Below are 24142 nucleotides of genomic sequence, written 5' to 3'. Positions count from 1 at the left end.
AAGAAAGAAAGAAAGAAAGAAAGAAAGAAAGAAAGAAAGAAAGAAAGAAAGTAAGTTAGTTAAGTAGGCCCTTCCTTTCTGGACCTCTACAAAAGAGAAGGATCTACATATATCTTTCAGAAAAGGAATCATCCTTGAAAAAATGCACAATCATTTCTAATTGAAATTTTTAGAATAAAGTGTTGAAAAGGGGAATAGCATTAGGTTTTACAAATTCAGGGAAATGGTATAAGAAAATTATACTGAAGGATTTGTGTGTGTTTAATATAACTGTAAATGAAAGTTATCTCAGTGCTCTATTTAAAAAATCAGTTGCAAATAGTCAAGTAGTTATACAAAGTATTGACTGTGGTTTAAGGTAGGGAGTTCGCTTGGAAGCAGATGGCCTGAAGAAGGGCATAATCATAAATCATAACAGAAGAAGACAAAGGACAAGGAAGCAAGGCAAGGAGGGTAAAAGAAGCTGGATAACAAAAGATCCAAGCAGAAGCAAAAGAGAAGGGGGTAAAAGGAAGGGCATAGTAATAAAGGGAAGGATAGGGATGCCAACATGATGTAACATGCCCAGAATTCTAATGAAAAGCTGCAGGACTGGAGAGCATAGAGCTAAGGAGCAACAGTAAAAGGCCACACAACAGTTGGACAGTTTTTAAACGTAGCATTGTGCCAGAGGGCTTGTAGTGAGCCTCACCCCACAGAGAGTCCTTTAAAATTTAAAGTACATGTATTTGTTAATTGGAAGTCATTCTTTGAAAGAAGGCCACCGGTTTAGGAAAGAAAAACTTGACACAGAATGCAATGAAAGAAGAAAAGAGGTGAAAGACAAAAGTGGGCAAAATTACAATAACGGCAGGGCTAATCAATTATGATGTTGACAGTGCCCAGAATTTTTTTCTCCCTTTAGAAAACCTCCTGATTCTTTCCAAATGACCTTGACTCATAGCTAAGGTATCTCCACTTACCAATCTAATACTTAGGATTTCCACACAATTCGTTTGATTATTTTTTACTACAGGTGTTATTTAAACAAGGCAACAACAATATTTCAGTTAGCTGTGTCCTTGAAGAGATGAGTTTAACTTGGATCAGAAGCACAATTGGAAATATGTAAAAGCACAGGGCTTAAAATTGTCACTAGGAGTCATGCCTCATCCAATGTAGCAACAAAATTTTAGACATGTTGGTACGGATGTAAATCTTCCTGTTTCCACTCTTATCTTTTTTACCTAATTTACTTCTGGTGTGAGAGACTGAATATGCAATGACCAGACAAATATGACAATAGAACTCTGACCTACATAAGGTGTCCATTAAGCCAAACCACAATCTCTGCAGCAACTATTTCAGAACAATTAGTACTTTGTAACAAATGCTTGCTATTTTGCTACTATCCCATCCCTTTCCCTTTACAACTCAAGTGAGACCAAACAGAAAGCCAAATCACATCTAAAGCCCCACTTTTCATTATCCCACCTCCAGCTTCCTCATGCCAATAAACTCCAATCAGAGCATATCTGAAATTTTCTTTTCTTTTTTCCCGATTGTAAAGCTTTCCTATTCCCCTGCCTGCCCTGGAAGATGCCAAACATTAGTGATGGCTGACTCCCTTAACATAATAAGCTCTGAATTAACAGCCTCTCTCTGCTCTTGTTTGGGTGCTCTTTGTATTTTTCCACAAATGCTTGGGATTAAAATATCATATGGATGCTAATGACTCCCAATATTATATTTCTAGCCCAGACTTCTGAATGTCTGGCTCCTTCCACAACATCTATACATGGAAATTTAATGAGTTTGATAAACTTAACATGTACAAAAATACCCACATGGTACACATTCCCTAAATGCTCCACCATTCCAATTCCCTAAGTCCAGTGTCTTGACATAGCTCATGATTTCTCTCATTTTCATTTGCCTTGCATCTAATTCAATAGCAAATTCTGTTCGCTCAAAAGATTTCCACAATGTGATTAAATTGTAGTATCTTGCCATTGCTTACTTAGTTGTTTGTCCCAGCTATCAACACCCTTCATCCAGATAACTGTAGCAACCTTTTAATTGATTTCTTTGCTGCTACCCTTGACCTCCTGTTTCCTGTCAAAAATGTATCCACAGTAGTCCCTTTCAAGTGTCAATCAATTTGGCACTTCTCTGCTCCCTCTCTCACTCAGAATAATTGTCAAAGTTGTAAAATTTTCTACAAGGGCTTACATAATCTAGTTACCAATATCTTTTTTATCCCCAGCTATCTCCCAGCTATAGCTGTTTGGACTGTGATAGTTACCTCTCCAAAGGCTGAGCAATGACCTTTGATAGAGTCTGGTTTAAACAAACAGTGTTAAAGGATACATTTTAAAGAGAGAATATAGAGGCTTCTAGGTGGCTCAGTTGGTTAAGCAGCTGATTCTTGCTTTAGGTTCCAGTCATGATTGTGAGACTGAGCCCTGCTTCAGGCTCTGTGCTGAGCAGGGAGTCTGTTGGAAATTCTCTCTCCCTCTCCCTCTGCCCCCAACCCTCCCCCCACCATGCACTGACCTGCTCACACGTATGCACTCTCTCTCTAAAATAAATCTTTAAAAAAATAAAAAGAGGTGCCGCCTGGGTGGCTCAGTCGGTTAAGTGTCGGCTCTCTCTCTCAAATAAATAAGTCTTAAAAAAATTAAAAAGAGGGGCTGCCTGGGTGACTCAGTCGGGTTAAGCTAAGCCTTGGCTCAGGTCATGATCCTGGGGTCCTGGGGTGGAGTCATGCATCTGGCTTTCTGCTCGGCAGGGAGCCTGCTTCTCCCTCTCCCGCTCACCCCTCTTGTGCTCTCTCCCTCTCTCTCTCTGTGAAATAAATAAAATCTTTAAAAAAAATAAAAAATAAAAAAACTGTAATCATAAATCGCACACAAGTATAACATGAACCTGTGTCAAATAATTTATTTACCTTCTTAATTAATGAGGGAACCAGTAAGATGTTACAACTTGTTTAAAGGAGAATCAAAAAAGCAGACACATATACAGAGAATAGCAATTCTGAAATAAATTTACAGATACAGACAGAAATTATCCAAAGGAGCAATTAGTTTTCTATGTATAAGGATCATTTCCATTATTATCACTTTTCTACAACCTCTAGAGTTTTAAAACAGTCCAACAAGAAATTCACATGAGTGAGCTAGACAGAACTGAGCCTTTTAGTTTTTAGTCTTTTCTTTTTTCTTTCCTTCTTTTTTTTTTTTAATTTAAAAATGTCTTAAAACTGTTCTCAGCAAAAGAAAGAAATTGAGAGGGAGGGGAAAGGGAAGAAGGAGTGGAGGGAGAAGAGAGTGGAGGGGAGGGAGGGGGGAGATGGAGGGAGGGGAAGGGCAGGAGGACCTGGAGAAATAAATGAATCTCTTTAAAGCACATCAGGATGAAGATGCAAGAATGCTTGCCACTCCAGTCCCTAGAGGTACGTCGGAGGACTGTGTCTCTCATGTTTATGAGAATATTCTCGCCACTCTGGGAAGTCCAGCTGTTCCAGGGCTCTGGTGGGATTCCTGCTCCACTTATTCACAAAATGACCTCAAAATAATCTTGCAACACTTGAGGTAGCTTGAATTAGCCTTTCTTCCCCCTCCCACATACCAAAGACCCCAAATACGGCACTATTCATGTTGGTATTTGATTTCTACCACACTTCCTGGGGTGTAGTGTATGTCATATAAATACTTAGAGAACTAAAGTAACTTAAACAAATGTAGCCAAATTCCTCTAAGTTAGCCAAGCTGGCTTTTAGAGACTGTGAATCTCAAGTGTATTCACTAAGAGCAAAAAGTGTCTACTCACATTATCAGCCTCTTGCTCACCTCATTTCTCACCTATCTTTACATATACTATTTTTTTAATCCAAAATGTTCAATAACATAATTATTGACACATTAAATTTACCATCTCTTTCAAATATGGTAAAAGAGGATAGTTCAGTGCTTTTCTTTAGTCATCTGCCTAATAATGAAATTTAAGCCTGTTGTTCATTATCTATCTTTCCTCTATGCTCTATTTCTCATAAAACCGTGAAAAGATTTGCTGAAGTTATTACACTAACAGAGGAAAAGATTCCCAGTAGAATGTACTACAAAATTTTGAGCTTTAACCAAGAATAAAGGAAAGTCAAATAAAAATAGATTATACTTTTGCAGGTAATATTCAACTTTGTGTGCATGTTAAGGATATAGATATAGAAATCAGATAGGAATAGACATGACAGGTCGAGCCAAATTATTCCCTTCCTCTTTCTCCTCTCCCTCATTTTATCTTTTTTCTTTTCTTTCCAAAAAATGTGATTGATATAGAAAATTAATGTAAACTAGGTACAAAAGAAAAAGCAGTCTATGGTTCATTCTTCCAATGGGGTATCTATATTGGGAACATCACTTTATAATTTAAAGAATTTTAAGGCCTATATAATCTAGGACACTATAAAACCATAGTAGTTAGTTTTTTAAAACAGTCTAGAATCATCACAGTGTCAAAAAACTCATTATTTTGACAGACGTTTCATGTACTAACAACTATGAGTAAATTTATTTTTGCACACTAATTCAAAATAGAGCTTCCTATAATTCCTACTTCGTCATTCAGAATAATAAAAAATAAACCATTTATTTCACATGATAAATCTTTAAATTTAAAAGAATCATTATACCCTTCCTAAAGCATCTCGGTTCAGTTAACTATCCTTCATATTATATGATGTACATACAATTCACTATTTTAATTGTACTGTTCGATAACCCTACTTTCTCAGCATTACTTTTAACTTAGGGCAACAATGTCATTCTGCTCAGTTCTTTTGTACACTGGAGTTTACAAATAACTGTTTGTTCTTAAACGATATTCTCACTTCTTTGGGGCCTGTAAAATTTGTAGATATGCCAATAAAACCTAGAAGCTTCATTAGGGATTTTTTGTTTGCTTTTAATTTTGGTATTTTCTCCTTCGGTCTCCATCAGTCTCTGTCATCATGTTATATTGCTATTCCTTAGAGGATAATAGTTAATTTAATTATCCAGGTTTAATACTCTTCAAACTAGATCTTGACCACTCTTAATTTGTGCAATTGATTCTTTGATTTAAATTTGGTACTTTTACATTTATTTTGCTAATATTTCTTTTAAGTTTGATTCTTTATCCAATATGTAAATCATCAAACTTTAGACTAAGTATCATTTGAGGGGAATGGCTTCAACTTGACAAAGACTGTTTACAAAAAACCTACAGTTAACATCATACTTAATGGTGAGAAACTCAAAAGCTTTCTCACTATGATCAGGTACAAGATAAGAATGTCCCTCTCACCACTCCTTTGCAATGTCATACTGAAAGTCCTTGCTAATCTAACAAGACAAGATAATAAAGGTATATAAATTAGAAAGGAAGAAATAAAACTATCTTTGTTTACAGATGATGTCATCATCAATTACCACTTCTTTGTTGATGATTTGTGCTGTATCATCAGTCTAGATATTTTTTCTGAGCTTTCAACCTATCAATTTGACTTTTCATAGCATTGAGTGTCTATGTAGTACTTAACTTGAATGTCCTAGAAATCTCTAATAACCAACATATCTAAAAGTAGACTCAACATCTTATTCCCACGACTGTTGTTCTTGTGTTCCTTTGATGAGTGAAATGAGATAGTGTCACACCCTTCCCAGTCATGTGATTCCCAAATGGGATATGCTGGATATCTTTAGTCCTCCATTTCTCTATGGCTCAAAATTCATCACAAATTCCCCTTGGATCAGGCTCTTACCATTTCACTCTAGTGTTAGTACAATAGACAATCAAGTGCACTCCTTGCTTTTATTCATGTGTGTGTATGCTACTAAGCATGCATTTTAAAAAATTCACTATTCTTCTGCTTCCAGAAACATTTTCATAAAATGCAAATCAATCTGTGTTACACACCTGTTTAACAATCTTCAAACCTTCCCTTCAGCTTCATTAGAAAGTCCAAACTTTTTAGAATATTATGCCATGCTACTGATGATTGTTTCAGTCTTTATTTTCAACTGCCTTTACTTCCAACCTCTGAACACTCTTCTTCCTGCCACTGAATAAATTGCTATTTATTCTAGTTACCAACTTACATTGCTATCATTGCTCCTTCTGCTTGAGAAAACTGCTTTCAACCATCTCCTAGGCCAATTTTGCTTGGCTAATTCCTATTCTTTTTTCAGTGTTGAACTCCTCCATGAAGACTTCCTTGAGATTTCCTGACTTTTTATGCACCGATCGTCCTTTGTGCTAACCAAGATTTTAGAACTTATCACAATGTGCTAAAAAGTAAGTCTGACCTTCTGCTTGTCTAATTTGACAAGTAGACTATGGATTATTAATAAGCCCAAAACACAGCATCTTATTCCATCTTAGTCCCTATAACCTCAAAGACTATAGAAACTTTTCTGAATGATTGTCTGCCATTGTTTTGTGTTTGTTTCATTTTTAAACACATTTCACCAACTACAGTGGACCTTTTGTTCCACTGTGCATTTTCTGTAGTATATTCTACAAATTCAGATCATTTAACTATTTAATTCTACTGACAATATCTTATATATTCACACACACACACACACACACACACACACACACAAATGTGCATATGCATACGAAGAATGAATAAATATAACTCCAAAGAGGGATAGTTTTTCAATAAAAAACCTTAGGCTTAGAAAAGGAAGTTTCCAAGAGAATAGCCAAGGGCACCTGGGTGGCTCAGCTGGTTAAACATCTGCCTCTGGTTCCAGTCATGATCCCGGATGAAGTGCTGCATCTGGCTCCCTCCTCAGTGGGGAGTCTGCTTCCCCCCCTGCCTCTCCCCCAGCTAGTGCTTTCTCTCTCTCTCTCTCACTCAAAAATAAATAAAATCTTACAAAAGAAAGAGAATAGCCAGTTATTCCTCAAATCTATGCTGGAGGAAATGGTAGTAATCAAAGGAATAAAACTTCATTAGAGGTTTTAATTTGTTTCCAATGAAAAGCTTTAGAAATTGAAATAACGTGCTAGGGAAGTTTATTGAATTTCTTCTGTACAAGCATCATAGTTATATATAGGATTGCGGTTGAAGTCAGACAGTTTGTATCCAATTTGTGTCTGAATATGGTTCTAGCAAAAACAGAGAGGATGGCTTTTTAGGGTTCCATTTAGCCTTTAGATTTTGAATCCACTTTATTTTACTTGTGATTATGAAATTCTTGAATCGTACGCTCAGATAATATTCTGTATTGTTTCATTAGCCTAATAAAATAAAACTCTGTTTCCTATGCAATAGAAATGTAAATTATCTGTATAATATTAAGTTTATAAATGTGTTTCTAAGACACAACATGATGGATTATAGTCCCACTGAACATTCAATATGAGTTCTTGCATGGAAAGGAAAAGGAAATTCACTTTGAACTCAATTGAGATCAACATATCTCATAAGTGAATCAGGTTTCAATAATTCACAAGCAGTAAAACCCAAAGTAAGTCAAAGGAGATATATTATAAATGCCATAGCCCAAATCCATACTAGTATTATCATAATATTAAGTTATATGCCCTGTTATCAATAGATTTTTCTTCTACACCTTTCTTGAAAACACAATTTAAAATGTTTTATATCAATATTCAAGAAAAGTGTATATTTTATATCATTAAAAATAGACTACCATATTTCTTAAAACTTTGATGTTGCTTTATCTTTTGTGAACAATAAGAATGTCACCATATGTGGAAGGCTATAAACACTAGTACATTTCCCTTGAAAAGTCAAAAAATATTTGCAAAAATTTTTTTTCATTTTCTTTCTTACATTCAAGATATTCTTTTGATTTGAAAATAAAATGCAATCTTTAACTTTTTAGGTAATAGTATTTTTAAAAGTCAACCTGCTACTATCATCTGTGATGTAATATAAAATTTACTGTTTACATTGATCTGGCTCAAATAATATTTAGATGTGTTCATATATGCCAACTTTGGAAAATAATTTAAAATTATTCCATGATTAGCTTCTATTTGAGGTAAGAGACAAAATTTCACCACCCCGATGCAAAACTAATTTAATCTTTAAAAAAATTATTTTTCAGGGCACCTAGCTGGTTCAGTCAGAGGAGCAAATGATTCTTGATCTTGGGGTCATGAGTTTGAGCCACATGTTGGTGTAGAGATTACTTAAACAGATAAAAACTCTTTAAAATTTTATTTTCCAAAGTCATTGAAGCCAAATTTCTAAATCCTAAATACCTACCAAATACTTTCATTGTTTTGTTTCTGTTTAGACCTAAGTACGGACTGCTATTTTATTTCTGCTAAATTGCTTATATTTCCAAATTATGTTAATATAAGACTAATTGAGTTCTTGAATTTAGACAAGTTCATTTGAAAACTGGCATTTTTATTTGTGTAAGGATAAATATATGAAAATTAGCCTAAGATTTTTAATTAACCCACAACTTCAAAATCTTCCAAGAAATGTAATCTATGAGAGAAACTTTGTAATAAGTATTAATTGTTGATATTTTACCTTAGTTCTTGTAACTCACATCACCTCACTTCAACTCACTTCAATTCAGCTCATTTCGAGTCACTTCATGTCAACACGGACATGTGTAATATTTACTATTTCTGATACTAAAATGTAAACTTAAAATTTAAGCATATATGCATATACTTTACTAAATTAAATATTTTAATAGAAACAGGAGTTGGTTGCACCATCAACAAAGCCTTATAGGTCATGATGTAGACCATGATCGCTATACAGATTTGACACCTGGCTCTATGGCTTTGAATCTAACCTTGAAAATCCTCTGCATATAATTTTATAAACTTAGTCATCAGGGAGTGTTTTCATTTACATAATTATCCTATTGAAGATATTTCATACCTCAAAATGTCCCTTTAACTATGACATCAACAGGATAGAAACTTAGAACTCCTCCTTACAGTTCTATCAGGTGTACCACAAATTATTCCTTTCACATTTTAAATTTAAAAAGTGCTACTCAGTCACCTTTAGTTAATTATTTAGATCACCTTCCTCCACACTAATCAACTTTGATGGATATATTTATTAATCTAACTGAAAACTACCAAACTACAAAACTGATGCCAAGAATTCATTCCTCAAATAGCAGGTATAAGTTATTGAATATGTGCTCATATACTACAAATTAACAATCAAGGCAGATAGTTCAATTTTCTATTCAGATCTCAACAAATTCCTGTGGAAAATATTTATAGGTATATTGTGTTCTAATCTTTATAGATATATATTAATTTAAGATTAATGACATTTATATATAGAAAAAGGTATCAAAGTGGACTTTTTTAATAGCATTAATACTCTGAAGGCCATACAGCTGTCAGTTCATCTTGTAGGTATGTTTATAACATTAAAAACATCATTATAATATTGACTGTTGTATATTATACTTTGAAAATGTTCATTACAATTGCAACATTTTATATTTATGTTCATATTCTATATTATTTCACTAATCACCTTACTGGGTTCTTATAAAATAACAGTTCAACAAACACATAACAAATCATCTTACCTGTATAATTCTGGCAATGTACCTGTGTAGTCAACAATTTGGCCTTGCCCAATGAGAGGCTTGGCCTTTTCCCTCAGCTTCTGGAAGGTAATCCATGTCATACCTGACATGAGTGCCTTTGTTTAGGGCAGAGATTGACCACATCAGATATTACAGTGATGCTGGCCACACCCCAACTATCTTACAGAGTGGGTTGGCCATGCTAGAAGAGACCAACAGACCAACCATGTGATTTAGGGTGAGTCTCACTGTATCAGTTAACGTGGTGACTGAGTTCAACTGTGGACAATCAATCAGTCAGTCAGACCCATGTAATGAGCCCTCAGTAAAAACTCTGAACATCAGAGCTTTCAGGTGAGCTTCCCAGGTCGGCAGTATACCCTGAATATTGTCGTACATTAATGACAGGAAGATAACACATCCTGAGGACATTGGAAGCTTTGCATTTGGAACTGCCCAGACTTGGCCCAAGGGTCTCTTTCTTTCACTGATTTAATATTCATCCTTTTCTTATAATAAACTGTAACCATGTGTATAATAGCTTTCACTGAGTTCTGTAAGTTCTCCAATTAATTTTTATACCTGAGAGTGGTTTTGTGAACCCCCAAATTTGCAAGTGGTGTCAGAAGTGGAGGCAGTCTTGGGGACTGTGCCTTCAGCCTTTGCAGTTTGGTACTTTTTCAATCTTCTAGCATACTACTAGTCCATACTAGACATCAATTAATTAATATCTACCTCTGCTTAGTTGCAAATTTTCAAAAAATAATTAAAAATATGCATCTGGTAAAATAAATAGTAGCTTTATGCATTGAGTGCTAATTATATGGTAGGTTCTGTATATGTATTAAATGCTTGGTTTATCTTATCAGTCTGTGAAATAGATATTGTTCCATCTGGTTCCAGAGAGGAAAAGAAATAAATAACTTGTCTGAGATTCAATACCTAATGTGTGGCAAAGTCAGAATTCAAAAACAGCTCCATTTCAAATCCCACACTCAGAATGACTATCAAATGCAGCCTCTCCTTGTTAACACAGCTCCCAAACCTATTTCGAGGCTGAGTTAATTAAGTCTGAAACATCTTAAGGCTAAAAGCATATGCAATTTTGATTAACATGATTAGCCAAAATACAAGGAATAGCTGGTTTAGAGACATAAATATAGTGCTGGACACTTTTGGTGAACCCAAAATATATAGTTGTTCGTTGCAAAATTATATCTACAACAGATTGTGCTACTGACTTCTCAAAGTTTCAAGAGTTATCAGCTAATTAGGGCAGCTGTGAAATCTCAGACTGATTTTACTACTTTCATTTGACACAACATACTGCCAAGATGCTCCCAGATATAATGTAAAGTTTAACTATCAAACACTTGCAAAATCTTATGTAACTAAAGCTCATTCTATTAAGGCTGGAGAAGCTTCTAACTATTAAAATAGGGAGAGATTTATGAGATACCAGAAAATGTCTCATAAACTAAAGATTGGGTATACTTTGTGCACCAACACAAGGCTATCTGGTACCACATACATTTACAAACATTTAGATATGTATAGAACTGTATATGCATAGAAACATGTGGAACTTTTGCAAACTAAACCAAAGAGAATTGCAAAGCTTCTAGTCCAGGCACATATAGGAACTATATAGGCATGACAGAAACTGGTAGGAAAAAATCAATAAATTTGGAGTCAGAATTTCATGAATTTTAATCTGAGGTTTGTCACTGTATGACTTTGCTCATCTTCTCATGCAGTAATTATAAGAATTTAATGAAACAACATATTTGAAAATGTTCCTTATATATGTTGAAACATTATAGTTATTCAATAAAATTTAGTTGAGGATATTAAAATTTTGATTCACTCTTATATTATAAATTAAATATACTATTGTTTAGTGTAATATATTTATAATATTTATTTTTTACAGCCAGAACTTTGGGGTTTGTTATGGAATGAATTATATTCCCCCCCCAAATTCATACATCAGGGCCCTAATACACAGTACATCAGAATGTCACTGTATTTGAAAGTAGGGTCTTTAAGAGATAATTATGTTAAAATGAGGCTGACAGGGTGGGCTCTAACCCAATTTGACTGGGGTCCTTATAAGAAAAGGAAATTTGGACAGAGAGACAGAGATGTGCACCCACAGAGAAATGACTATATGAAAACACCATAAGCAGGCAATGACCTACAAGCCAAGGGGAGAGGCTTCAGGGGAAACCAAACTAGGGGGCATCTTGATTTTGGACCTTCCAACCTCCAGAACTGTGAGAAAATAAGTTTCTCTTACTTAAGCCATCTAGCCTTGTTTAGTATTTTGTTATGGTGGGATTTTGTTATGGCAGCCCTAGCAAACTAATACACCCTTCTAATAAAAAAGTTTTAAGGGTAACATTTAGTTGGCAGTACAAATGCTCATTCAGACATTGAAAACTGGTCACAACTACAATAGTTTTCAGTACACCCAAGCATGAATCCTATAATACGAGTAGGTGGCTCTACTCTCTTTACCCTGAAGATACTTATAAGAGTCTCGCTTTTATGTGTACTCATGGAGTTCCCATTTCTGAAACATACAATGTCCTTTACATCTATCTGGATCTAATCTGTCATGCAGAAACTAGCTCTCTCCCTAAAGACATAACTAATGATTTAGTCCCCCAGAGATCTTTCCCCTGAATTCACCCTTAACTAGTATCCTTTTTATCGGGTGACCTTTCCGGATCATTTGCCTTACTTATAAAGCAATATAAAATGTAATTACCTGAGAGGAAAAAGCACAGGAGCCTATATTTTGTTTTTTGGTATTTTACACAAGACCCAGGATAGTGCATTCCATAAATTAAGCATGAAAAAGATGTTGAATTAATGGATAATTTTAACAAAACATTAACAGGTGAAAGTTATTATAAAATATTTTATTTTGTATTTATTCATCAAATAATAGCTATTTTATACAGGTTGCACTAACGAATTAAAAAAATATTTTTGCTCATTCTCTCCTTATTTCTTTTTCAATATAAAAACACACAGTTGCTCACATTTTGGTTTTGTCTGTTTTCCTGTTATGCCATTAGCATAGTGATTCAAGATGGATAAATTCAGCCTACACATAGTTGCCCAGTCCTTATCCTTAAATCAGTGGTTCTTGAAGCTTCATTTGTCAGATATCTCTTTCAGAATCTGATCAAAAGCTATAGGTTTCCTTACCCAAAACTGACACACACACACACACACACACACACACACACACACACACACACAAACTTTTGCGATAGTGTCAGAAGTTCTCAGACTGCCCCAAATTCATGTCTGTGAACACCATCTTAAACACACTTACCTTATAGTGATTAATAGGCTATTGTCATGGAGTTCACTAGTTTCATGTAGGAATGAGATATGTGAGAATGGTCAAGGTTCCACTTAATGAAAGTATACTAACTCCTTGAGAAGGACCTATGTGCTAGGCATATGAAGCCTTCATGGTGGTGTAGAACTAACTTGAAAGAGCACCCAGAAATTTGCAAAAGTCACAACAGGACATCTCTTGCAACTAAGTAATCTAATAAATATCATTTCATTGCTTTAACCAAACATGTTATTTTATCTTACTTTTATTGAATTATTTTTTAAAAATCTTCTGTAAGGCAACATACAAACACCAAGTGAAGTCACAAATACAACTTAACCATGTATAAGACATAGTACCTGCTTTTAAAGTAGCTTCAAGTCTACCTGGCAAAATAGACATGGCCACAAAACCAAAACCAAAACCAAAACCAAAAACAACAACAAAAAAACACTGCAAAGATGCAAAAGAAAAAGGACATATGAGGTACTAAGTTCACAAAGAGCGAACCCAAAGGTGTTGAACAAGGTTAGTGCTTTACCCCTGTTCATCTGTAACCCTTTCTCAGTACTGGGACTGGAAGCAGAGAGCATTGCGACTCTGGATAATGGAATTCTGATGCTTGTGCCTGAAACATTTTTTAAATAGTTATCAATTCTTAGGACACATTGTCATCTTAATTTTAATAGTTATCCACTTCTATTTCCTGAAAGAAAGATACTTTATGACTATGAAGGCTAAATGGGCCTGACAGGACAAAAATTCTTATTCTATTTATGAAGTAGCTAAGCAATTTATCTACTTGGATCAAATGCCCATAACTATGGTGATGGAATCTAAAGCACGACTTTGAAGTAAAGGTTAATCAGGAATATCAGTGAATTACTGTTTTTAGAGAATCTCAAAACTAAGCGAGAGGCATAGAACCTCTGTCCTAACTAAACATTATAATTGTGTTAGTCCTTCAATATCCGTCATACCCAATACATGTTCATACAAGAAAATACACTTCCTGGGCACCTGGGTGGCTCAGTCGATTAAGCATTTGCCTTTGGCTCAGGTCATGATCCCAGGATCCTGGGATTGAGTCCTGCATGGGGCTCCCTGCTCCGCGGGGAGTCAGCTTCTCCCTCTGCCCGCCCCCCTCCCCCGCTCATGCGCGCCTGTGCACTTGTGCTGTCTCTCTCTCTCAAAAATAAATAAATAAAATCTTAAAAAAGAAAATACACTTCCCAAACCTAGTTAATTACACATAAAGTCAAGTGTGCCATTATTTTACTTTGTATAGTAAACAAATGTTCTATAATAAAACAAATCTTTATTAGATTGTCCCCTCCAGACCCCGTATTATGCCCAACACAAACACAAGAAAGAAATCCAGATATAAAGAATCACGTTGTGGTCAGTGTTATTCTTCCAAGCTACATATAGACAGAGTTTTAGACGGAAAGGAAATATGGCTTCTAGTCTTAGCTGGACCACTGCTATATTGACTTTCATAAATCTGATATTTCAAATTTATATTAGTTCTGGCATTTACTAGCTACTTCCTCACCTCTTGAAATAAAGCGACTGCCTCTAAATAACTTAGAAAAGTTTCTCATTTCCTTTCCCTTTCTCTGTTTTACTTTTATTTCTATATTCAACTGTGCACAATGAGCATAAATTCCAGTGTCAGACTGTCTGGACTCAAATTCAGGCTCCATAACTTACTAGCTGTAGAACTGTGAATGATCTACTTTTTTCTCTCTATATCTCAGTTTCCTCATCTGGAAAATGAGAGTAACAGAACCTGACTCATGAAGATGTTGTGAGGATTAAAAGGGTTAACACATCCTCAGCAATTAGAATCATGTCCCACATTTAATGAAGATTAAATAAATGTTCATGGTTACTGTTGCTGATGACATTGATGACGATGATGACTACGTCTTACTCATTTAAATATTTTATGGCTTTTCCTTCTAAGTATTAGACTTGAAGAGATTAATAAGAGACAGAAAAGCCCTTCCCCTCAAAATCCTAATACTCAATTTCCTTCTTGAGTTAAATTCATTGCTTATAAGACAAGCAAAAGGAGCACCATCTTAAAATGTGACCAGAAAAATAGGCTTTATTCAACAAAAAGTAAATTGCTCCTGAGCAGGAGGTTTCCTAATTTGACTTGAGAGATCAACCAAGCAGGGATGAGCTGGTGCCAACACCTCAGTACAATGCTAATGATTTTTTCCTGTTCAATTAATAGGATTGAAGTGTTTGTGATTTCAACAGCTGTTGGGAATAGTGGGAGAGCTTCCACCAACACACTGACAGCCTTGTGCCCCTCACATGGCTGTGTTTAGATAAAACGGGAATGCTAACAGTCTGTCTAGAGTATGCTAATCTTAAATTAATAATAATTATTTCCACCAAAGGCAGATATCGAACATCTCCTTCATTCCATGGAGAATTTGTATGTTTTCTATGTATGCATGAAAGGGTAATTTGTTGTGCACATAAAGTAAAATTTATGTTTTGAAGCAGGTGAGTGGCTAGTGCTTAGCTGTCTGATTAATTATCACAGCAAGAAATGATTAAGATTTGCCAACATGGAGAACATTTTTACTTTGCTCAAACATATTATTACCCCCTTAGATCCCTTCACTGTCTCCCAATCGCCTCCTGTTTAAAATTTAAATGTTTCCTCTGCTTCTGTATTGAGAACAAACCTCAGAAATGCTGCTAACTGATTTTATTTCTGCTCATTTTCCGCAACACACTGATATATTCATGTAAATCATTTTTTTCTCGTTTCATTCTCTTTCCATTCATTTGGCCTTATCTGTATGTTGTCAAATACCTTTAATTTGTGCATTATTTTAACTTTAGATTGCAAACAATATACTGGGGATGTTTCCCTGTAGTGTATGTTGCTTACACACCTAAAAGTGTTGCAGTGCTAACAAGGGGAATAAATAGAATTTTCAGATATGAAAGCATGCTTTAACTAAGCTTAATTTAAGGAATAATGATAAATAGAATAAAGAATATTAAATAGAGTAAAGAAAGGAATAATGGTACAGGAATCAAAAGAGGATTGAAAGCCATTACATGTAAAAATCTCTAAAACAAATATGCACAAAAATTCAGTTGAAATTCTTTTTCATAAAAATCAATATAAGTACATACAATTTAATTTGTATAGAAGATATTTAGGGGTCTTTCTTCTAAAAAGTTAACATCTCATCTATTGTTCTTTTGATGGGTAATTTGGTATCAAACTTCTCCCAAATTAAATAGTAATATTTACACTCTGGCAAGGCAAATCAAACTAAAATGTGCATAGCCAAAACCAGATTAAATTTTTCTCACCACCTTTGAAAAAAAAATTAATGTTTTGGAGAACCAATGCTAGAAGTGGTAAGTATAATAATATTTGGCACTTTTTGTGTAACGAGTGTCTTGGATTCCTAATGTGGCTGTTCTTCCTCCCCCACTTTCACAATTTGTTTGATTTCTTGCTCTTATTTCCCCCTAAATATCAAAGTGTAACAACAATTTATAAAGATTTTATGCAGAGGCATATATTTATAATGAAAACAAGATGCCTAAATCTGTTAAATATATGGCATGATCCTAATGCTTTCCAGTAGAGTATTTTAATTGTGACCAATATGAATTATTTTGTTCAAACTCCAGACCAGAGAGAGAGAGGGAGAGAGCGAGTGAGAGAGAGATGTTCCATAAATACTAGATACATTTATGAAAGAATATATGAAACTGGAAATAAAGCTTTTGGTAAATAAATTGAGAATTTGATTATTATGTAGTTTTTTTTCCAATATATGTGCGCATGTTTACATACATATACATACATATATATATTCATATACTCATACAGATCATCTAAAAATAAAATATCCTAAATGTACATTTTGCCAGGCATTTACCTAAAACAGACGTACACATACACATCCGTATACACTGAAGCACATATATATACATATATATTTCATATATGCATATATAATTTCCACATTATAATGGAAGGCTTAGATTTCTACTTCATAAAAATATGAAGATAATCACTAAGTGTGGTGTCTAACCTCTAAAACTGCACTGTCAGACCTTGTTCATTATGCAGTAATTAGAAAGAGACCATTAACATCAATGCTGTGAACTTTTCAGTGTAGTTCAGGATATAGTGTGTTATAACCAATTAAAACAAAAACATTTAAGGAGGCAAGGAAACCATTAAAGCCAATTCATTAGACCTTCATATTTTGGGTTCAGTGCTACTGAACATGCACATTCAAGCAGAAAAACTTGAATTGCTGATATATTCCAAAGCATATTGTACATCTGAAAGGTAGGTTAGCCTTAGAGTACTGACTATACATTGACAAGGCTATTGTAATGATTTAAATAGTTGTTAGGACTATACAATATGATCTCACTGATATGAGGAATTCTTAATCTCAGGAAACAAATTGAGGGTTGCTGGAGTGGTGGGGGGTGGGAGGGATGCGGTGGCTGAGTGATGGACATTGGGGAGGGTATGTGCTATGGTGAGCGCTGTGAATTGTGTAAGACTGTTGAATCACAGACCTGTACCTCTGAAACAAATAATACATAATATGTTAAAAAAAAAAAAGATAGTAGGAAGGGAAAAATGAAGGGGGGGAAATCGGAGGGGGAGATGAACCATGAGAGACTATGGACTCTGAGAAACAAACTGAGGGTTCTAGAAGGGAGGGCGGTGGGGGAATGGGTTAGCCTGGTGATGGGTATTCAAGAGGGCACGTATGGAATGGAGCACTGGGTGTTATACGCAAACAATGAATCATGGAACACTACATCCAAAACTAATGATGTAATGTATGGTGATTAACATAACAATAAAAAATTAAAGAAAAAAAACTAATGATGTAATGTATGGTGATTAACATAACATAATAAAATTTTTAAAAATGAAAAAAATGAATATACAGACATAAACACATAGCAATGGATAAATATAAAGTAGATTCTTTTAGAATTATGTTATATATTGTTTGGATAACTTTAATGAGATATATATTATTTTACATATATCTTGACTGGTTTATACAGTTGTCAAAAGTCAAATTCATTCCTAAAGTGGATGAGTACATAATAGTTAAACCATAATAAATCACAAAAGGAGTTTCAGGACTTTTTCCCATTAGGAAACGCTCCAGGCCATTCAAGTATCACTAAGATAATTCTCTAGAAGTGGCCATTATTTTCAAAAACTGATGTGATTTGCTCTGATCCTGATCATTCTCCATAGTTGTACTTTACATTTTTGCCACTGTCTCTTCTGGATCACACAGATACGGTGTGCCAGCAGAGCACACTCCATATGCAACTCATTTGAAAGTTGCTCATGGTGACGCAGGAAGAAACCAACAGTAATGATTGTACGATTATTTGTGAGATTCTCCCATTTACAGTCACCATTATCAAAACATAGTATTAGTGAAGCATACACATGCAAATACAGATATCTGAAGCACTCATCTAGATTATTGACTCTTTAGCAGCACAAGGAATTTTACCTTTTTAAATGTCATTCCCACCAATAATATGATGTGGGTAGGGGAAGCATTACAGCAATATCTGTGATATGTAACAGTGGCAGAACCCATTTTAAACTCTGCCAGTATCAAGAGCTATGATGACAGGCTGATCAAAATCCATCCGCACCTTCTTACACCCACCCCAGGAGCAATGACAACAAGTATTACATGACAATCAACAATCATTTGTGATTGTTGACAGGCAATTATCTCTTTCTATCCTCAGAACAATACTATAACATAAGCATTACAATTTGATTTTTCACATGAGAAAACTGGTTTTGGAACTGAAGATATAATCATATTAAGAAGGGTTGGTATGACTGGAATTCAATTTAATTCCAAAATCCATTATCTTAAACACAATAGAATGTTGGCTTTCCAATTCCTACCACTAGCTCAAAACCAGATTTTAGAAGGAGTCCAAAATATTTCAAAATGAAAATGCACAGTTCCTAAAATCAGGGTAAATCTGTGTACTAGAAGTTGGACACCTACCCCTCTGGTTTAACCCTCTGTTTTAAGGTTTGCTTCAGGAATAGAGTGAACTAGAAGACAAAATCTACTTCATAATTAGAAACCTGACATTGACTATCTATTTTATACTAGCTCTAGATTCTATAACAGAAAACCTCTGCAAGAAGGAAAAATGAAGAATAAGCACAAAAACAGTGTAGGTACAAAGAGAAAGTTTTTGTCAACCTCTCTCTCTCTGTGTCACACAAACAAACACACACACACACATATATCAGATGTTAAGATACTGAATGACTCTTGGGCGCCTGGGTGGCTCAGATGGTTAAGCGTCTGCCTTCGGCTCAGGTCGTGATCCCAGGGTCCTGGGATCGGGTCCCACATCGGGCTCCCTGCTCCTTGGGAGCCTGCTTCTCCCTCTGCTTCTCTCTCTCTCTCCCTCTCTCTCTCTCTCTCTCTGTCTCTCATGAATAAATAAATAAAATCTTTAAAAAAAAAAAAAGATACTGAATGACTCTTAAAAAGTGGGTATCATCATGGGGTGCCTGAGTGGCTGACTCTTGATTTTGGCTCAGGTCATGGTCTCAGGGTCCAGGGATTGAGCCCTGGGTCAGGCTTCATGCTCAGTGGGGAGTCTGCTCGAAGATTCTCTCTCTCCCTCCACCCCTCCTCCCCCTGATCTCTCTCTCTCTCTCTCTCTCTCTCTAAAATAAATAAATAAATCTTTAAAAAAAATGGGTATCAGCTAATCTTAGATACAGAGGAAAAAACACCATTACTGTTCAACAAGAAGAGAATGAAAATTGTTTAATAGAATTTTAATAGAAATTGTCAAATTACCAAATCACTAAATTACCACTAAATACAAAATACTCTCAGGAAACATATGTAGATAGAAAAATAATTTTACAAAAAGTGGTTTGTCGTGCGTAATAACAATCTCCTAAGTAAGTGGCAATCTGGATGATATGTTTGCCTTAAGATGATAGCTCTTGCAGACTATGAATGCTGAATTATAAAGACAAAACAAGGGAGGGGCACCTGGGTGGCTCAGTCGGTTAAGCGGCTGCTTTCCGCTCCAGGTCATGATCCCAGGGTCCTGGGATCGAGCCCCGAATCAGGCTCCCTGCTCCGGGGAGAGCCTGCTTCTCCCTCTCCCTCTGTCTGTCGCTCTGCCCACTGGTGCTCTCTCTCTATCTCTGTTAAATAAATAAATAAATAAAAATCTTAAAAAAAAAAAAAAAGAGGCGCCTGGGTGGCTCAGTCATTAAGCATCTGCCTTCCGCTCACGTCATGATCCCAGGGTCCTGGGATGGAGCCCTGAGTCAGACTCCTTGCTCAGCGGGGAGCCTGCTTCTCCCTCTCCCTCTTCTTGCTGCTCCCCCTACTTGTGCTCTTTCTCTCTCTGTCAAATACATAAATAAAATCTTAAAAAAAAAAAAAAAGAATTCCAAGATGGCAACAGTAGAACATTAAAACAAGCACAGGACCCTTCTGTGGGCCAAAGTCCATGGAGCCAGTCCTGAAACTAATTCATCAATTTCCTAGAACATCGATCAGGAAAGCAAAAGAAAATAAGTCAGAAATACTACTCAGCCAACGTTTTAAATAAATGCCATATTAGAAAAATACGATGAACAAGAATGAATCTCTTACATGGCCTCCTCTTCTGTCCCCGTTTGGGATTCTTTCATCTGTGGCTATTCTGCTTCTCCAAGCAAACTCTACTTCTTGCCCCAGGGTGGGGACAGACACACCCCCTCAGGCGTTGGCACTTGGGGAGCAGCAGAGCCCCATCACATCACTGAGATCCCTCAGTGCCTTAACAACAGAAAACGTGTGTGTGTGTGTGTGTGTGTGTGTGTGTGTGTGTGTGTGTACAGGAAGGTGGAAGGACGTCACTGTCCTATGCTGCCTTATTCTTCAGCCCTGCATTCCCCAATACCTTCTGTGTCCTGGTTGGGCTAAAATGTTATTCCTCACAACACTGCCTAAAGCATGGCACTGCCTGTGGGTGGGCCCCAACTCCTAGCCTCTTGGAGCCAGGGTGAAAGCAATCATTAAAGGGGACTTCAATTACCTCTGTTTCTGTACTTTCTAACTGATTAAGTTTTAACTCAGGCAGAAGACCCAGATGGCAAAGCATCCTGTGATGGGACCAAAACTACCACCTCAAGCAATAAAGACCTCATATGATTGACCCCAAGACAATGATAGACCTGACCTCTACTGCCCACCTGCACGTATCCGGCGGCCTTTGTCCCACATTTTCCTTATATAAACCTGGAAGTATTTTCAGCACTTTGGAGACAGCTTTTGAAACACTAGTCCCCTCTTTTCCCAGTGTGGGCCTCACCGAAATAAATGCCTTTCTTGTCTCACCACCATTCTCTCTGCCTTTGGATTTTGTCAGCTGTGAGTGGCAGAGCCTGGTCTGTTTGGGACCCCCCGGAACCAGGTGCTCTTGTACCCCTAATCCCCAGTTACAATCGTCCTCACTGTAGCCTCTTCTGTGTCCTGTCAGTGGGGTTGACATCTGCCTAACAGAGGTTATAGAAGAGAAGTAGGGAGGCTTGCTCAGCTTGCAGTTAAGTGTGTCATTTACCAGCCAGGCACTGAGACACAACACTGCATATTTCTTTTTCTCAGGCCAAAGCACATTCCCTCTGCAATCAAGTGAGGTCCCTGTGTCCTCTTAGACAGAGAGAGAGAAAGAGAGAAAAGAGAGAGAGACAGGGCACACTTTTATATTGATGTGGGTGTGCACACGTGTGGCAAAGGAGATAGGAACATAGGACCTGTGTTCCTGCAGTTACAGTGAGGACTTCCTGACATGGGATACAATTCCCAAGATGGGACTAGGGCAACAGAGGAGGGCTACTGCCCTGTTACTGCCAGTTCAAGGTGTGGCAGGGTGCAGCCGCATCTCCTTGTGTGAAAGAGGCCTAAACCCTGAAGTGCAGCTCTGTGTCTCTCTACGCCCTCATGTCACTGAAACCGCCTTGGTTTTTGTGACAAAACAAAGCCATGCCCCGTCCACTTTTGTACCAAAAAACCAAAATCATAAATCATAAAAGCATAAATTAGAATGCCAAGTGAAAATTTAACTACTGTGACAAAATATGACAAATATAATCAACTAAATTAATCCATTAAAATAAAACATATATCTTGGGTTGAATTTTTTTAGTCTAAATAGATTTTGCCTAAAATAGACATAAGGAGGCTTAAAAATAAAATTTCAGAACAAATATAAAAATGACATAAGCCTAGCTATAGCCATAAAGCATTAGAAAAGGGAAGCAGGCGTAGCTACATTCCCACCAGAGTAGTATTTAAACCTTCTGAGGCCAGAGGACATGTTTTACTCATACTTACAAATATAATGCATAGCATTTAAGACTTAGTGAGATACATTCATGGGAATGAATTCCTAAGTCATGAAATATCAGAAATGCAGAGGGCACTTTCAGTCTGTATGAAACATTAGCTCACAGAAACAGCTAACAATAGACCCAGGTATTGTAATTCTTCTACTTTGTATTTTTTACAAAGTTCCTCACCACCCCTTCTAACATTTTCACTCTCTCTTCAGTCACTCCAGTTTTCCTTGGCATCTATATTTCATAACAACATAGGTACCTTGCAAGTTTTGAAGCAGAGCAAAGAGACTGGCAATTCATCAAACATATTTTATTTCATTTTATAGATACATGAAAAGGAATAGCATTTTGCCCCCGGCACAATTCTTCTATCTCCTATTCCTGGTTGGATCTCCCAATGACTTCAAAGAAAAATTCTCTGTGAAAGAAGTGAGCAAGGTTTGTAATGTATAAACTGAAGTTTTTTTTCATTTCAAGACATTAAATAACAATGATTCACTTCAGTTAAAAACTAATAAAAAAAAGAGGGCAACAAAAACAAAACAAGTAAACGAGTTTAAAAACGTCCCACTATTAAAATCCCCTTGCCTTATTATAGAAGATAAAATTTCACTAAATCCATGTACCAATAATGTATGATTTTTACAATTCTGTGTTATGTTAACAATTGTCTCAGAAAAATGATGTAGCCATCTACCAAAAGCAAGCCACTAAACTGTTAATCATTCTAAAGTAGCTCTATTCTTTTTTCAGTAGTCATGAACATATTCCCTACCCTGTCTAATATGGTAGCCACTAGCCTCATGTGCCTATTTAACAACTGAAATGTGGCAGGTACCATTGAGGAACTAAACTTAATTTTATTTAATTTTTAATTCATTAAATTGTAAAAGCCATATGTGTCTATCGGCTACCATATTGGACACCACAGTTCCACTGTGCTCTTACAGTTGGGGATCTGGTAGGCAGGTGTGCAGTGAAGAGTGAAACCAGGACTAGATTTTATGAGTTAGTGCTGGTGACAATGAACAAAGAAAGGAATAAACAAAGAGATTCAAACGGGAACAGATAGGAAGAAAAGTATGACACACATTCGTATCTGTATTCCCAAAAACTTTTTAGTAGGTTGTTCATACAATTTTTGTTAAAGGAATTTTCCACTTCAAATAAAAAATGAATGGGGAAATATCATCCAATCAAGAAAACTGGCTCAGTGGATCCTGAAAGCGGGGGTGGGGTGGGTGGGTGGGGCGGTAAGGTAAACAGAGTAGGCTGTCTATTCTACTATCCCTATTTCCTTTGTTGTGACTATACTCCCACTCTCATATCGGCTCTACCTATAAAAAGTTTCAGTGCATTGTCTCAAAGCTCAACACTGCTTAATCATTCTAGATAAATGATACCATAGCGCCACTCTAAGCAGAATGGCAAAAAGTCACAAAATACGCCACAGTTTGTTTAAACATGGCATCCAGACAACCAAAACTATCAAAACATGCATGGGGACAAATAAATACTCTGAACATAAACTTTCTTGTAATAATGTTAATATTAAATCTTCATATTTTTGTTAGTTTTAGAAATTCACTGATTATCAATAAGTAAACTTAATCATTATTTTTTCTTCTAATTTCTGGTAGTGTTGTCACCCATTTCTTCCTGAACTATCTTTCTTAACTAAATGGCTTCTAACTTCTTCTTCATTCTCTTTGTTGGAAGAGCCGTGTGTGTGTGTGTGTGTGTGTGTGTGTGTGTGTGTGTGTGTGTGTG

At 36.1% G+C, this 24142-nt stretch overlaps 1 protein-coding gene across 10 annotated transcripts in view; it reads right to left on the bottom strand.

Annotated features, from left to right (window-relative positions):
* The window catches only part of PCDH9 (protocadherin 9), a 921308-nt gene that overhangs the window by 413303 nt on the left and 483863 nt on the right, over positions 1 to 24142 (bottom strand). The window contains exon 4 of one of the 10 annotated variants that reach the window (XM_073894463.1): positions 22668 to 22790. The exons of the other annotated variants lie outside the window; for them this stretch is intronic. Within the exon in view, the coding sequence (XP_073750564.1) occupies positions 22776 to 22790 (15 nt within the window). The 3' untranslated portion in view covers positions 22668 to 22775. Of the gene's footprint in view, positions 1 to 22667; positions 22791 to 24142 lie in introns of those variants that run through there. 10 annotated transcript variants of the gene reach the window in all.

The sequence above is a fragment of the Callorhinus ursinus genome, unplaced genomic scaffold, assembly GCF_003265705.2.
Source record: "Callorhinus ursinus isolate GAN/ISIS: 27379988/994484 unplaced genomic scaffold, GSC_fseal_2.0 scaffold7, whole genome shotgun sequence".
Lineage (NCBI taxonomy): Eukaryota > Metazoa > Chordata > Mammalia > Carnivora > Otariidae > Callorhinus > Callorhinus ursinus.
Note: the sequence above shows the minus strand (reverse complement) of the source record. Positions and strands in the feature narration are given on the sequence as shown.